This window comes from Pleurodeles waltl, chromosome 10 (genome assembly GCF_031143425.1).
Source record: "Pleurodeles waltl isolate 20211129_DDA chromosome 10, aPleWal1.hap1.20221129, whole genome shotgun sequence".
In the NCBI taxonomy this organism is placed as follows: domain Eukaryota; kingdom Metazoa; phylum Chordata; class Amphibia; order Caudata; family Salamandridae; genus Pleurodeles; species Pleurodeles waltl.
In genome coordinates this window covers 20,044,329-20,060,732 of record NC_090449.1, presented here as the reverse complement: position 1 = coordinate 20,060,732, position 16,404 = coordinate 20,044,329, and the positions used below count along the sequence as shown (strand labels likewise).

Genomic DNA, 16,404 nt, shown 5'->3' with positions numbered 1-16,404 from the left:
TGTAGAGCACGATTTGTCATGCCGTGAGGAGGGGTGTCTCTAGGCGCTGGTGGGTTTCTGCGAGCCTCAGCCAGATGGCGATGGTGGACGAAGAACCACATCTTGAGCTGCTTTCTAAAGTCCTTCAGAGAAGGGAAGGTGTGCAGGAGGAGTGGGAGATCGTTCCAGGATTTGGGCGCGAGGGACATGGGCCTGGGTGAGGGTGGCTGTGTGGAGTTCTCTGGCTGGTCGGTGGAATGTGAGGCGGTTGTTGATGTACGCGGGTCTAGAGTTGTGAAGGGCTAGTAGGTGTGCGTGAGGAGCCTGAAGAGGCATCTTTGCTTGACGGGGAGCAAGTGGAGAGCCATGAGGTCAGGAGTGATGCTGGTTCTTCTGTGGAGGTCGAGAATGAATTTTTCCGTCGTTGTCTGGATGGTCTGGAGGTGGTTCAGGAGCTGTTTTGTGTTTCTGGTGTAGATCGCGTTTCCGTAGTCGAGTCGGCTGGAGATGAGGGTCTTGGATCCCCCATCTCAACAAGGAAGACAGTCACCATCAGAAGATCTTGCGGAGCATGCAGAGGATGTGGAAGCATACAGAGGCGACAGCATTGATCTGTTGCTTTATGGTCAGTTGGGTGTCCAGAATGATTCAGAGGTTGCGTGCGCAGCTGGTGGGGGTGGGTGTTGGTCCAAGGGCGGCAGGCCACCACTTGTCGTCCCACGGGGAGGGCTTGTTGCTTACGACGAGGATATCCGTTTTGTCCAAATTGAGCTTGAGGCAGTTGGTCTTCGTCCAGGTGGTGATGTAGTTCATGGTGTTTTGGAAGTTTGTGCCTGTGGTGGCGGCGTAGTTTGTGAGGGATAAGATGAGCTGGGTTTCATCAGCGTAGGAGACAATGCTGAGTCCATGGGTGCGAGCAATGTCTGCCAGTGGTGTCATGTAGGAGTTGGAGAGTGGGGCTGAGGGAGGAGCCCTCAGGTATGCCACAGATGATGTTTTAGGGTGCGAAGATGAAGCGTGGGAGGTGGATCCTCTGTGTACGGCTGGAGAGGAAGGCGGCGATCCAGTTGAGTGGGTTGTCAATGCGGTGGAGTCTGGTGATAAGTGGGTGGGAGACTATGTTGAAGGCTGCCGGTATGTCGAGGAGGATGGGGGCAGCTGCCCTCCCCCGTGTTGAGGAGGCATCTGATGTTGTTGGTTGCTGCGATAAGGGCGGTATCAGTGCTGTAATTAGGCCGGAAGCCAGATTGGAATGGGCCGAGCAGGTTGTTGTCATCGAGGTAGCCCGTGAGCGGGCGGTTGATGCCATTTTCCATGACTTTGGCGGGGAAAGGGAGGTGGGAGATGGGGAGACAGCTTTTGAGTTTGTTGGGGGTTTCTTCAGGAGGAACTTGACCTTGGCGTGCTTCCAGGCGTCAGGGACGGTAGCTGTGGAGATGGAGGTGTTGAGGATTTCTGTGAGGAAGCCTCCTATTACTTCTCTTCCTAGGTTGTGGATGTAGTGCACGCAGGGACATGAGGGGATCCAGAGTGGATGGAAGACATGACTGAGATGGTGTCTTCAGTTGAGGGTCACTTCCCAACAGTGAGCAGGTGGGGGAAGGAAGTGTGGGTTTGGGTGCAGAGGTGGTGGAGGTCGGTGGACTGGGGGGGGTTGAAGTTGCTGTATTTGTCGGAGGTGTGGTGGTGAAAGTAGTCCGATAGCGTGTCGCAAAGGGCTTCGGAGGGGTTGATCGTGTTCTCAGTGGCGGAGGGGTCAGGGGAATTCTCTGTCTGTGCTGAAGAGTTCTTTGGTGTGGTTGGTGCTTGCCTCAGTGCGAGTGGTCAGCGCTTCTTTCTTAGTCTCCCTGAGTCGGTGGTGGTAGATGTTGAGGGCGGACCTGAAGGAGTCGAGGTTGGCGGGGGTCTTGTTGGAGCACCAGTGTCTCTCTAGTGTCTTGCAGTGACGTTTGAGGGTCGGAAGCTTTGGGGTGAACCACCTGGCTTGCTAGGTGGGTTTGCTGCTGGTGGTGCTCTCAGGTTAGGGGAGATGGTGTCGGTAGATAAGGAGAGCCAGTTGGAGAAGTTTTGAATGCAGAGTTCAAGGGTGTCTGCAGGGATGGGTCGAGTTTCCTTGAAGGCAGTGATCCAGGTGTTTTCTGTGACTTTGCCCCAGTTGCCGCGTGGGAGGGTAGGCGGTCTCACCAGGGCTTCAGGCTGTCTGTTGATGGTGAAGTGGACAATGTTGTGGTCGGTCCAGGATATCTCAGTGGTGTGGGAGAATTTGGCTCTGTCGCTGGTGGAGAAAATGGGGTCTAGTGTGTGTCCTGCGCTGTGCGTGGGGGCGATGACCAACAGAGGGGCCAATGATGCTCATGCTTTCCAGGAACGAGGTGGAGTTGGTGTCATTTGGGTCTTCTAGGTGGAAGTTCGGCTCCTCCAGGAAGATGTATTGGTTTGAGTCGATTGCCAGGGGAGTGGGGAAGGGGGGGGGGGGGGCAATGAAGTCCAGGATGGAGCTACAAAAGCTGTGGCACAGGCCAGGGGGGTCTGTAGGCAAGGGGTCCCTAATGGTGGTTTTCGCGTCAGGTTTGATTTAGAAGTTGAGGTGTTCCATGGTTGGTGTTGTGTCATCGTCTGAGGCAGTGCAGTTGAGGAAGTCCTTGTGCATGATGGCAATGCCTCCGACGTGTCTATCAGGGGGTCACGGTGGATCATCTTGTATCCAGGGCTGTGTTGCGGTGGCAATGACGGCTGTAGATGCGGGGGGGGCGTCAGCCACGTTTCCATGATGAACAATACATCGGCAAGGGTGGTCATGGTGTCCCAGATTTCCATGGCGTGCTTGCAGAGGGATCGGAATCTGCTGGTTGGAGATTGCAGTGGTTCCTATGTTGCAGGCGAAGCAGCAGTTGTGATAGGGGAAGGGGGCTTCTGTGGATCGAGGGGAGGAGATGCTGCAATTGGTGATCAGAGTTTTAGGCATGAGGTTTTGTATCTCGTCGGAGGAGTACCAGCAGCGGGCTGCAGATGCACAGGGCTCCTGGTGCTGGGTACGGTCCGGGTGCAGACGGGCTTGCCTTTGGCATGGTCCCGCAGTGACCGCCATTAAGTAGGTACAGGGGAGTGGGGCGCAGTGGGAGGAGGGCAGGTAAAAGGGTGGGAAATCAAATGGTGGGGAAAGGCAGCAGGGGCTACGAATTGGCAGAAAACAAGGAGCAACAATGGTGCAAACAATAACAATCAACTATATCCGGCTGATCAGCTGGAGATTTATCAAAGGGTCGAATCGTTGACATATGCAAAAAGGAGGACTATTTCGGCAACACGCACTTTCTTGCTGCCTATGTTGGACTGCACTTTTTAACGGATTACCCGGTCATTTGCGATTTTGTATGTACACACTTATCACCTCTTCACTTATGTGTAAATACTATAAGCACAGAGCATCAAATTACCTACATGAGGTAATGCTCTTTTTAGTAGATAATCTGACTGCATATTCCTCGCTTTTTGAATTCCACCAGTCACAACTCTAGATTCATAACTTTTTCCAACTATTGGTTGGTCCATCAGACTCTATAGCAACCTTGTGTTGCCTCCGGAAGTGATAATCCACAGCCGTAGATTAGTCTGTTTAAAAAAAAAAAAAGCAACAGTGTGCTTTATACAACATGGAGGAGGGAGGCAAGTAATCTGTGGTTAGACTACCCACCAAAAACAGCAGTACTGAAGATACGTAGGTTCTTCTGATGAATACTCGAAATGCAGATTCCTCACCTTTCACCTCCAGATAGGTGGAAGGTCTGCAGAGGGGACCAAGAAATCCTTCAGGACCAAGAGAGCAAAATGGCCATCCCTGCGGACCGTAGAATCAAGGGTGTACTGCCTGGCGAAGGTGTGAACGAACACCCAACCAGCCGCACTGCAGGCGTCCAGCACTTGAATGCCCTTGCAAGGCTGCAGTGGTGGTGTTGGATCTGGTCCAATGAGCACTATCACCATTAGGAGGTTTCTGGGCCAAGACAGACATTTACACAGAGCCAAGAACAAGCCATCTGGATAAGGTCTGTTTCTAGCCTGCCCTTCCTTTCTTAGCACCACGAAGCCTCCAAAATGAAGGTCATCCAACCCGGTGCTCATTAACCCGATAATTATAAAAGCTAAGAACTCTCTTGGGGCCCAAACGATGACGCCTCTTCTCCTCCTTTGGGAGCATGAGAGAGAACACAGTGGTTCATGTGATGGACGGCCCCACACAGAAAGAGGACACCACCTTCAGGAGAAAGCATGGCTCGGTCCGAAGCACCAGCCTGCCAGGAAAGAAGGAGGGATACGGTGGCGTCGCTGACCGCAGCTATAATGCACTGGCACAACATGTGAAGTAATCACAAAGGAGACCGTCTTAAGGGTCAACAACCCCAAACAGCAACTGTACAGAGGCTTAAAAGGCACCAGCACATCGAGAACGTAAGCACCAAGTGAACAAGTCATTAGTTCTACTTCTGGCAAATAATCTATGTAACCGCAGATTACTCCCCAGAGTATCCCCGAGTGCCAGACTGGATCTGCAGAATTCTCCAGCAATGCTCCCTAAGGTTAAGTTACTTACCTGTAACCCTAGTTCTCTTCCAAGGGAATCCTCAAAGTCATAAGCATTAATATTAAATCCATATATACGCAGAGCATAGAAAATGATACCTAGAAGTTTAGAAAACAAATTTGATATTATATATATATATATATATATATATATATATATATATATATATATATATATATATACATACACACACACACACACACATATATATATATATATACACACACACACACACCTTTCCTACATACATATATGCAGCCTATATTAAAGGCTACAAATGGCTAAAGTACGTTGAGTTTTTCTATAATAAAAAATCCCCAGACACAAATATTTCTGCAAAACAGAAAAGAAAAAGAAAAGAATGAGGAGCAAAAAAAAAAAATATATCAAAAGGAAATTAACAGGCATTGTTAGCCTAGAGGCTGCATTAGAACACAATAAAAGCAAAACTGGCACTGTGACTTTAAGACCTCCCGACCTCCAGTATACCATCATGCCCCAGAGGTGAGAGTTAGGTGTCAGTACTTTTTTAGGGTGATATGCAGAACAGGACACAGCCATGTACCAACTGCTGTATGTAAGATTCGTCCGGGGAGGAGGGCGGGGTGCTTATGACTATGATGAGGATTCCCTTGGAAGGAAACTAGGGTTACAGGTAAGTAACTTAACCTTCGCTTCCAGGGGATCCTCATCAATAGTCATAAGCACTGAATCGAATAGCAAGCCCATCCCACACTCCTGTGGACAAATCAACAGGGAACACCATTATATAATTTCATCAACCAAATACATTTCTTAAGGAGGCCTGCTGTACTTGAGTGTCTTCCATAGTATCTGAATCTAGACACTAATGTCTAGCGAAAGTATGCACCGATCTACAAGTAGCGGCTTTGCAGATTTCAGAGATGGGCGCATTCAGTAGAGCCGTTGTTGCAGCTCATGTAGAGTGGGCTTTGGGCTTAGCAGGCAATTGCTTTTTGGCCAACCGTTAAGTAAACATAACGCAAGCAACCATCCATCCATCCATCCATCCATCTGGAGATGGTTTGCTTAGAGGAGGGTATGTCCATCCTCATAGGACCATAATTTACAAACAGATGATCAGACTGTCTAATATCTTTAATTTCAGTACTCATTTGAGATCTAGAGTCTCTAACGTTCTTTCAGGCGGTGTGGATGGGTTAGGAAAGAACTTAGGGAATAAAACTGTTTGGTTAATGTGGAAGTCAGACATTACATTAGGTAGAAAACTGGAATAAGTCTGTAATACAACCCTGTTGGCGTGAAAAACAGTGTAAGGCTCTTTGGCTCAGAGAGATTGAATCTCACTGACTCCGCGTGCCGAAGTTATTGCTAATAGAAAAGTGGTTTTCCACGTCAGATGTTGTAAGTAAGCCTGATGTACTGGTTCAAAAGATAGACCCATACGTTTTTGAAAGTACTAAGTTTTACTTCCAAGGAGGAGAGGGAGATCGTACTGGGGGGAAACACTTTCTTTAAACCCTCAAGTAAATCTTTAACTACAGGTATTTCCTACAGGCAGTAATTACTGCCAGGTGTACCTCAATGGAGGAGAATTGTAATTCCAATTTTGCTAAATGGAGACGTTAAGGTAATATAACCTCCTCTTGAGCCCGACTTGGATGGTAATCATTCTCTATGCAGCACATGTAGAAACTTTTTTCAGTTAAAGGAATAAGAGTGTCTAGTAGAGGGACGTCTTGACTCTTTGAGAATGTTCATGCACTCCTGGCAAAAACCTAAGTGACCATATTGCAGGAAGTCAGGAGCCATGATGTCAAGCTCAGTAAGGGAAGGTTGGGGTGGAGTCAATCAAAAGAATTTGTAGAGCGCGCTACTCACCTGTGAGGGTCTCAAGGCGCTGGGATCTTCCCTCTGAGTTTGTGGAGGCGATCCGGTCTGCACAGGAGCCTCCTGTGTGGTCTCTCTGATAGATGGAGAAGATTTGTGTACGACCACTGGCGTGGCAATGCTGGGGCTATCAGAGGAATGGGGGGAAATGCATACAGAAAAAGTCCTGACCAGTTCATCAAAAGGGCATTCCCCTTTGTTCTTGGTTGGTAAAACCTGGACGCGAAGTCTGGGTATTTTTTATTTGTTACGTTCACAAAAAGGTCTACTTGCAGTTGAACCCATTACTGAAAAATATCTTGAACGACGTTGTTGTTTAGAACCCAGTTATGAGCCTCTGTGAAGGTATGACTTCGAGTCAGCTTGAGCGTTCAGGGACCCTTTCAGGTGAACAGCTGAAATGGTTAGATTTCTGGCTAGTTACAATTTCCAGATAACTTGTGCCTCCAGAGATAGGGGGCGTGAACGAGTCCCTCCCTGTTTGTTTAGATAATGCGTTGTGGTTGTGTTGTCTGTTTGAATTAGCAGGGAGCTTGTCTGTATGGATGGATAGAGAGACTTCAGAGCTAGATGGACCATCTTGAGCTCCAGCATATTTATACGATAGCGCTGTTCCTTGTCCAATCACAAGCCTTGAACTTGGAGCGAGCCCATGTGAGCTCCCCAACCCTGGGGGGACGCATCTGTGACTGGAGACTGTGTAGGTAGTTCCGGGTGGAAAGGTACTCCCATCAGTTAGTGTTGTTTCTGCAGCCCCCATTTGAGAGACTGTTTGGCTTCCTGTGTGATGACTACTTTGTCGCCCAATCGGTTGGAATACTGTGACCACTGGTCTTCCGGTGCCTGTTGTAGTAGTATCATGTGAAGTCTGGCTTTGGGGACAATGAAAGATTCTTCAAAGAAAAGCAACTTGTAACACTCGAAGCCCAACACTAGATGGCAGACTTATGCAAAGCATCTGTATTTACAGCCACACACCATCAAACATATGTATTTATTTATTTAATATGTGCTCTGGGGTCCCACACGTGGGAGAGAATATTCAGTGCTTATGACTATTGATGAGGATCCCCTGGAAGAGAACGCTTGTTGATCATGGCGCATGGCTTTACTGCAACTCCATTCCACCCTAGATGTGACAAAGCAGAGTGGCATACAAGTGCCATCCCTGGGTGCTGAAGTTAGTTTATTCTATCTTTCTCATGTGCCCTCAGACATGAAGCACAGAACAAACTGTTAGACACAACGTGCTATTGGCACCTTTATAGCCCTTGAAGAGGCCAAGCCACACACGTTTGTGGAGAGGGGTTGATGAGAAAACAATGGATCGACCAGAAAGAACTTTACTGACGATAAGTAACTTGTCCTTCTGATTGACACCTCTACCTGCAGATACCTCACCTTTGGAATGATACCACAGAAGTACCTCTCAAACACAAAGTGTCTAGTGAGTGCCCTCAAACCAAAAACTCTGAAGAACCAAGCAAGGGAAGTTAGCTTCCCACTGGATCTTGCTGTCAAGGTAGAAATGCTTAGTGAACGTATGCACCGACGTCCACATAACATAATGGGAGAGGTCAAGGACAAACTCCATGTGACAATGCCATTTAGCAGCCTTGGCACCTACCTGCTGGGGGCTGCTTCTTGGCCAGTGCTTACCAGAAGTTGATGCAAACCATTTCAAAGTCCCCTTCTGCACCACCTTCCCTTTCTTTGTATCACAATATCCCACAACGAGCTGATGATCAACGTGTTGGCCCTTTGTTTGAATTATGTAAAAGCTTAGCATTCCCTTAGGGTCACTACAATGAAGCCCCTTCGTGTTTTGAGGAGTGAGGTGGTGCAAATAACACTGCTAGAGTGATGGACTAGCCAACGTGGAAAGGAGTCACAATCTTTGGCAAGGATTATGCACTAATTTATCCAAAAGAAAGTTGGTACTAAACTGAGGAAGACAGTTTTTTGAGTTAAGAGTCTTGGAAAACAGCTATGCATAAGCTTGAAGGGCATGAACATGAGAAAATGTCAAGCCTGAGTTCACAGAAAGGCCAAAGGGCAGACAAATAACTTTTCACTTTGCTCATCATAAGACCTTACTGGGCTAGCTTAAGTATAAACAAACATTCAGACAGTTTGGCTTGTAAGGCACCAGACTCAGCAACAGAATTGTTCTGGCACCACACCCAGAGGAGATCAACTTGTGACATCAACCACCTTGGTAGACAAGTCAAACATTTAGCTGTCGCTGCTGAGTCGCTAGGCGTGGAAGTGTAGGTTGTACAGGCTCAGGTCCAGGACTCTTACCTCTTTCTGGGACACTACGTCCTCTCAAAGAGAAAGACAGAGTTTAGGACAGAGTAGAAGAAATAGACTTAGTAGTTGTAAGTATTAGATACTCTAAACCCATTTCAGTGCTGTTAACATGGTCTGAACCCGGTTCTTTCTAACCTTAATTAGAAATCATGGGCACAGCGGTGGAGGTAGAAATGCACAAAGGGGACCAGAGTTTGACAAGAGACGAAACATGTATTCCAAGGATACCAGAGGGGGTAAAAGGTGATACTTTCAGTGTTGTCGGTGGTAGCAAACATTCTACTGTAGGTGTGTCCCGCTGACTGAAGATCCCTCAACTATCTGCAGATGCCACTCATGGTTGGCATGTCTGCTCTGGTGCTCAGGGAGCCCACCAGGTGGCTGACTAGCGAGGAAATCCCTTGAAGATCCTGCCAACTCCACAGCTGCAGTACTAACTGGCACATCACCAAGAGCCCACACCGCTCTCCATGTTGCAGTATAATTTAGCAGTAGTGTGGTGTGTCCTGGCATCGTCAGGCTTGTCTTTGAAGGAACACAGGAGGCCTTGAGGGACAGCCCAATGGTGCATAACTCCAGGAGATAGAAACCAGACTGATCTCGGAAATGACTAGGGGACCCCGAAACCGAGACTTGATGCATCCATCATCGTCGGCTGTTGGCGTAGTAAGGAAAAAGGCTGTCCGCAAGTCATGCTGGCATCTTCAGACACCACTGAAGGTCCTGCATTGTTGGTTTGAAACGCATATACTGTGCGAGAAACATCCCTAATGCGGAGCCCATTTTAGTCCGCGATACAGCAGAAGAGCCTGCCTTCATGGCAACAGGCATGACGAACCAGCAGGAAGCATGAGGCCTGGAGAAAAAGAAGCCTCACAACTGCCAGAACACAGGAACAAGCATGAAACATCTGGATCATATACGGACGATCTCACTGAGGAGCAAAGGATTTTAGCTCCCCTATATCCAGGCCCACCCTTACAATGGGAATCCTCTGCACTAGGCAAAGATGCCATTTTAGTTAATTAACTGAGATTTCCAAGGAGGACGGAAGGGGGGAGAGAAGGTAGGGCGAGGGGTAGGTGGATGAACTGAAAATGTTCCCACTCCACAATGTAAACACCTATGGGCCCGCTGGACTGGCACATAAATTAAGCCCAATCCCTTGGGTCCAACGCCAAGATAGGACCTGTACCAGACTCCGCTTCTTGAATTTTTTTTTTATTTTTTTTTTAGGTAACGCATTCAGGAACCAAAGATCCAAAATTAGTCTGAGCCCACTGTCTTCCTTGAAGTCCATGAAGTACCTTGCCCCTCTCATCTTTACGGACTCCATTGCCCTTTTGGGCAGGAAGAAAAAGTTAGTTTCTGGTGGATACTATCTATCTACCTGCAGATTCCTCACCGGTAGAATAATCCCAGGTGTCAGACTGGATCCGGTGGATCCAGTGGGCACTCGCTTTGTATTTATGTCACTGAAGCCATGCAGTGCCCACGCAGGTGCAACAACGTCAGTTTCGATCCATTTATTCCCCACCTTCGAGGCGAACGGATGGCGTTAACATGATAGAGTAGTGCCGTACCAAAACAGATATTGGGATGTTATCAACATTCCCTATAACACATCCATGAAAAAGGGAGGGTTGGTGAGGAATCTGCAGGTAGATAGCGTATCCATCAGAAAGATAATTATCATGGGCAAGTAACTTTTTCTAGAGATTGATACTTCCACCCGCAGATCCCGTACCTGTAGAATTCATTCCATAGCATAATCTGCTGCAGAAGATGGGTTGATGGATCGTTAGATGGGGAAATCCTGCAAAACTGATCAATCAAAATGACCATCCCTATGCACTTCAGAATTGAGATAGTAATGTTTGGGAAAGGGGTGTAGGGACGGCCACTCTGCAACCTTGCAGATCTCTGCTATGTGAACGCCTCTGGCAAAGGCAGAACTGGTGGATTTCTCTGGTGTGGAATGGGCTCTGATCATTTCCAGAGGTTCCATCTTAGCCAAGGCGTAGCAGGTTTTATGCAGTGAATGATCCATCTCAAAGGGTCCTTTTCTGCATTGCTTGCCATTCTTGGCACGCCAGTACTCTACGAAAAGCTGGTCATTCAGTCATATGTCCTTGGTGCAGTCTGGGCAGTAGTAAATCACCTGCGTGGGATCCAACTTATGCAACTGTTCTTCCTCCTAGTTGGATGAGGCGGGAAGGGAAATGGCTTGAAGGGTGATGGACTGGCCCAGGTAGTCGCCGAAGTGCTAGCTTTCAACTCACTCACCTGTACGGCTGAAGTGCTGGCCGAAAAACACCGCCTTCAGGACCATCATTAAGGGACAACTATGCAGGGGCTAAAACAAACTCCCTATTAAAAAGGTTAACTCTATATTAAAGTACCACTGGGGCACAACAAAAGAGGTTGGAAGATACCAATTTGTCAACCTCTTTGGAAACCGAATGACAATGCGGGATTTGGGTGGGATGTGAAGACCATTCCACATCTGAGTTTCGCCTCACTCCCCAACTGAGCTCCTTCCACCACAGGATTGGGAGGGATCCTTATTAGGTACGACATATCCTCCTTATACTGCAACCACTGCCTGCGGAGACACCACTGCAGGGCCCTCTTGTGCCAATGCACTTGTGTGATTATGAAAATGCAGGAAACTATCATACCAAGGAATCTCAGGCCTGAGCCTTTCATAATGATGGAACGATTTTCTGGATGTCGGTGATCCTCTGAGCTGAAGGAAAAGTACGGCGAGCATGTGGCTTTCAGTACTGACCCTAATTAATGGAGTCATTGAGACAGCACCAAGTGAGATTTGGGTATGTTGATTGAAAAGCCCAGTCCAACAGCAGCGACACTCTTGACTGCAGATGGAGTGGTACCACTTCTGGAAATCACTTTGATAAGCCAGTCGTTTAGGTACAGGAAAATTGGGACATTCTTTGAGAGGGGAGGCAGCCACTGTCATCACCTTCGTGAAGACCTGAGGCACGGTTGTCAAACCTAATGGAGATACTGAAAATTGGTGGTGTGTAGAACGCAATACAAAACACAAATACTTTGGTGGACTAGGAAGCAGTGGGAATAACACCCCTGACCCCATCACTGCTCTGGCACTAACCCTACAGTTTTGTTCCATAGGAGTGTTGCCACTTCTTGCTCCAGGATAGCGAGGTGGTCTCGAAGGAGGAAGACGGGGGTGGGGGAAGGAGAGGGAGTAAGGCGGGGGAGTGAGGAACAGAGCGGTGGGGGAAGATGAAGGGTGAAGACTGACGGAAGGGAAAGGTGTAACCTGTTTCCACAACTTGAAGGACCCACTGGTCTGAAGTAATGGCCTTCCAGGCCAGAAGACAGAAGTTCACCCGCCCTCCCGCAGGCTTCGAATGGGCTTGGAGAAGTGAACTAGGCCTGCCTACCTGGTGGAACAGGGGCAGAGGAGAAGGCTTCTGGGTGGATTCATGGCCCTTACCCCTGGCTCCACCCCTTTATTTTCTGACCCGCAGATCTCGTGCTGATGATGGGCATCTAGTTGGTAGACCAGAAAAGAAAAGCATCTTGAAGAGCCATAAAAATGCTTGAAGTGGCAAAAATAACCTGAGGCAGGGGCAGTTGTAGGCCTAAGAAACGAGCTGTAGACCTGCTTGTCTTGAACTGCTCAAGCGCCAAGTCAGCTTCATCACAAAACAGGCACATCCCATCAAATGGAAGAGCCATGAGGTTGTGCTAAACATCAGAAGAGATGCTGGACGTATGAAGTCAGGCATGCCGACAAACGGACACAGAGGTGTCCATGGCCCGAGGCAGAGTCCGCTGTGGCGAGCCAAGATTATTAAATGCTAGGAAGCATTCTCACCGTCCTGGTATACCGCCTGGAAACATGCCCCCATGTCTTCAGGTATGTGAGGTACCATCATATGAGCCATGTCCCACAGAGCTTAGTTGTAGTATGCTAAAAAGACAACTGGAATTCACAGATTTAAGTGCAATACACCTTGCTGAAAATATATTTTCCCCCCAAAGCTATTAAGCGCTTAGACAATATGAGGGAACTGTTGGAAATGTGCCTGCTGACTGTCCTCAAGAAGATGCCTGCATGACAAGGCTCTCCGGCAAAGGTTAAATGGAGAGATCTCCCAGAGCAGGATGGCAGCAACGTGCCACCAGTCTTAACTACGGGAACAGAAATGGTTTTATCCGAGGCTGCTTGTACCGACTCCAAGGGGGCGTCATTAAATATTTGTAAAGGTTTCATCGTAGGAGCCCCCAGCTGGAGAACCTCAGTGAGGACACTGGTCGTATCCTCCAGCGTGGGGAGTCTAAGATCCAGCATCTCTTCTTCTTTCCTAATGACTGTAGGGAAGAAAATCACTTCACCTGCTGGCCAAAGCTTGAGCCACAGAGCCCCCAGGAGTCAGGGGCTGGGTTAAAAAAAGGACCTCTGTGGACCACTACCGCAATATAAGTGCTTTCCATAGTCCGGGGACCCAGTGGACTGCCCAGGTCTATTCCACAGGAGGTATCAAGGCCAGTGGCATTCTGAAATGTCCAAATACAGACCAGCATTGGTATGCCCAGGAGGTGGCGAGTCGTCTGCCTCTTCCTCATCTTCATGTGAAGCATTATGAAGGTCTTGAACTGCTTTGCAATTTGAGAAAAACATGACCTCAAGCTGTTACTAATACTGGTGTGTCATAACAAAGGCCCAAGCACCGAATCCTGCCGCACCAAGGGCTGCACCTTAGTAATCTTACTGTGAGACATCAGCGGAGATCTAAGTGAACTTGGCTTCCGATGAGAACTGGTGTCTGGTTTGGATTGAAAACTGAAGCCTCTTGAGCCAAGTATACTGCCAAACCAACTAGAGCCAGTATAGACTTTGGCAAAGGTGTGTGGCCTGGCACAGGAAAGAAGCTGGGCCGAAGTCCACTATGGTTAGTTGCTGCACAGGAAGCGCGGACTATGGAGTCCCACTAGGCACCGGACTACTCCTGGGGGGACAAGGAACCATCTGAAACCACTGCAGCATAGCCTCCTCGAAGGTCTCAACCTGCTGTCAACTTAATCATGGCCCAGGAAATTCAGGGTGCATCAATGGGACGGCAGTCAGGTAACTGACATGAAATGTATATTGATATTATTTATAAAGGGCACTGAATGCCCAAGGGTGTGGAACCAGGTCCTTGAAATGCTAAGTGCACAATTTCTTCCTGGGGTGGACGGGGGAGGAGAAGAGTGGTCACACCTGAACTTCTTGTGCCTAGACTGGTCTTTCAACTTCACCATAGACTTACCAAAGGACGGTGACCTACATTGGGACTGGAACCGGGATTGGGAAGCGGCACTGGGCTTGGAGCGCAACTGGCCTTGCTTTTTGTGTTCAGCTTTATGTCTCACTCCCTAATGGCCTTCTGATGCGCTATGGAGCGTATGCGTAAACCATTCTTGGACCTGAAGCAGACGGAACAAACGTTGTGCGGGTCAGTATCTAATGTGTTTTCAGTAGGTGCCACATGGTTGAAGTAACTGGTCTTGAGGGTGACATTTTTTATTTGAAAAGTACGCCAAGGAAATGGTTAGGGGGTGGGGTCAGTAAGCCACCGACAAAAGTCTGGGAGCGGAGCTCTGGGTACGCGCTAGCAAGACGCAAAGGAGAAAGTTATCTATGTGTCACTAAGTGTTTGCCCCTGCCCCACTGCTGTACAACACTTGTTACAGATTGACAAAGAATTTTCTTTCAAAAGTCATTCCAAACACGGAAAATCATTTGTTCGGCATTTGCAAGGTGAATCCACTTTACTGACCCTGAGCAAAACTTCAAACTTTCCTCTCATCATGCTGTGTTTCTTTCAGGTAAAACGACTGGTTGTCTACTGCCTAGAAGCCTTCAGAAGTAAGTGCACTCCCACAAATAAGTATCCGTCTTTTAATAAACAAAGGTTTATATTTTATATTCATAAATATTTGTTACTTTCTTCAAACGTCCCACAACACTGAATAAACCACCCCACTCCTCACTTTCATGATTACCTTTTTCAACTTCTTAACAGCGTAATCCGTGTTGCGCATGTTAGCTTTGTAAACATGGCCGAAACCACCCTCACCAATGATCTGCGACTGGCTGAAGTTCTTGGTGCCCTCCAACAGTTCCTTCAAGGGCCAAACCAATGACCCAGGGGACTGTAGCGCTGAGACGCGGCTGAAGAGCTGGTCTCCCTTATGAGGGAGGGGAGGAAGAGCACAGAAAAAAGTTGGAATAATAAAACTCACATTTTAGCACTTGTGCCCCATAGCATACAGTAATAATAAGTATGTTTTTAACTTTTGATTTATTTCACCATAAGTGCATTGCAAATTGTATCCCACTCTGACAAGTGTTCATTATTGCAGTCCTTCTTAACCCTTTTGCAGATCATTAACTATTGGTTACAAACCAACCTTTCTGAAGAGTGCTAAATGATCTCATAGTGCAAGCTGTAGAATACCATATTTTTCTCTTATTAAAAAGCATAAACCTTTACACATTTAACCAATTTAAGAATAAAATGATTGTAAGCAGGGATACAGATATTAGGGGAAGTGAAAGTTGTCTTGCATTGTGCGTAGATGAAGATGGATGAAAAACACGTTATTCTTTTTTGTGTGGAGGTTAGAGGTGTTTCAACCTGCCCCTATGCCCACGAGGACGTATACACCGTCTCGCAGTGATGACTTCACAGCCCAGAGTCTCGATTTTCTTTCTATGTTGACTGTGCGCTTGACGCATGAAGCTTATTATTGGACCCTACTACGACACGCTTGCACTTTGACATTATATTCAGCGGTGTAGTTGTTTGAGTGGGTGTGGCGTCATGGTATTTAAGCCAAAGTAAGACTGTTACTCAGCTGGACTATCATAATCTGACACCATGTGGTCGCACTTGGTGAACTTAGCTTAAGTTGCGTATTGGCGTGGATTGCAGCATGGGATGCTGGTTGCGCTAAGCCATTAGTATGCAACATGAGGGCACCGAGAAATCACGTGCGTTGCAAGATGCACTACTGTTCTAATTTGTTGTGCAAATAGAAAGCTATTGTAGGTGTCGGTGTTTTAATGTGCATTCTTGCTTGGACTACGAGCTTGACGCAGGTTGTATCAATTTTATGAACTTTGCTAATATTACTCTTTGAAATAGAAGACCTGTTACCTTTAACTAGGTATTTTAGTATTTAAGTTACAGTTTAGGGTATGAGTAACGTTGCACTTCTTAAGTTACATTTATTATAAGGGTTATTTGCCTCCCTGGGTGCAGTGGTGTAGCCACTTTCCCTTACACTCGGCGCTTTTCATCGTTTGTTTGATCGCGCACAGGATCATTTGGTGAGGATTCATGGAGCTGCTTTGGACTTTTGCATTTCCCACTTTTGATTTCTTCTCAGGTTTTTTTTCCCTGTTTTAAATACATTTTTGCTCCCAATCTCATGTGACAACTGACTATGGTCACCAACTTAAAATTCTAGTATAACTTAGATACTTGCTGGCCTTGCGGTAACTCATGATTTTAGTCAAGTCTTGACGCCGGTTGGATTGGAACACAGATCATGGACACAATCTGTGAGTTTGCCTCTTTCGTTTGGTTTGAATATGTGATATGAGGCAACTGACA

General features: G+C 47.4%; 1 protein-coding gene across 2 annotated transcripts in view; it reads right to left on the bottom strand.

Annotated features, from left to right (window-relative positions):
• Positions 1-16,404, bottom strand: part of IRAK1 (interleukin 1 receptor associated kinase 1) — a 194,119-nt gene that overhangs the window by 66,554 nt on the left and 111,161 nt on the right. For both annotated transcript variants that reach the window (XM_069209461.1, XM_069209462.1), the window contains one exon: positions 14,789-14,974. In XM_069209461.1, coding sequence (XP_069065562.1) covers positions 14,789-14,974 — 186 coding nt within the window. The remainder of the gene's footprint in view (positions 1-14,788; positions 14,975-16,404) is intronic.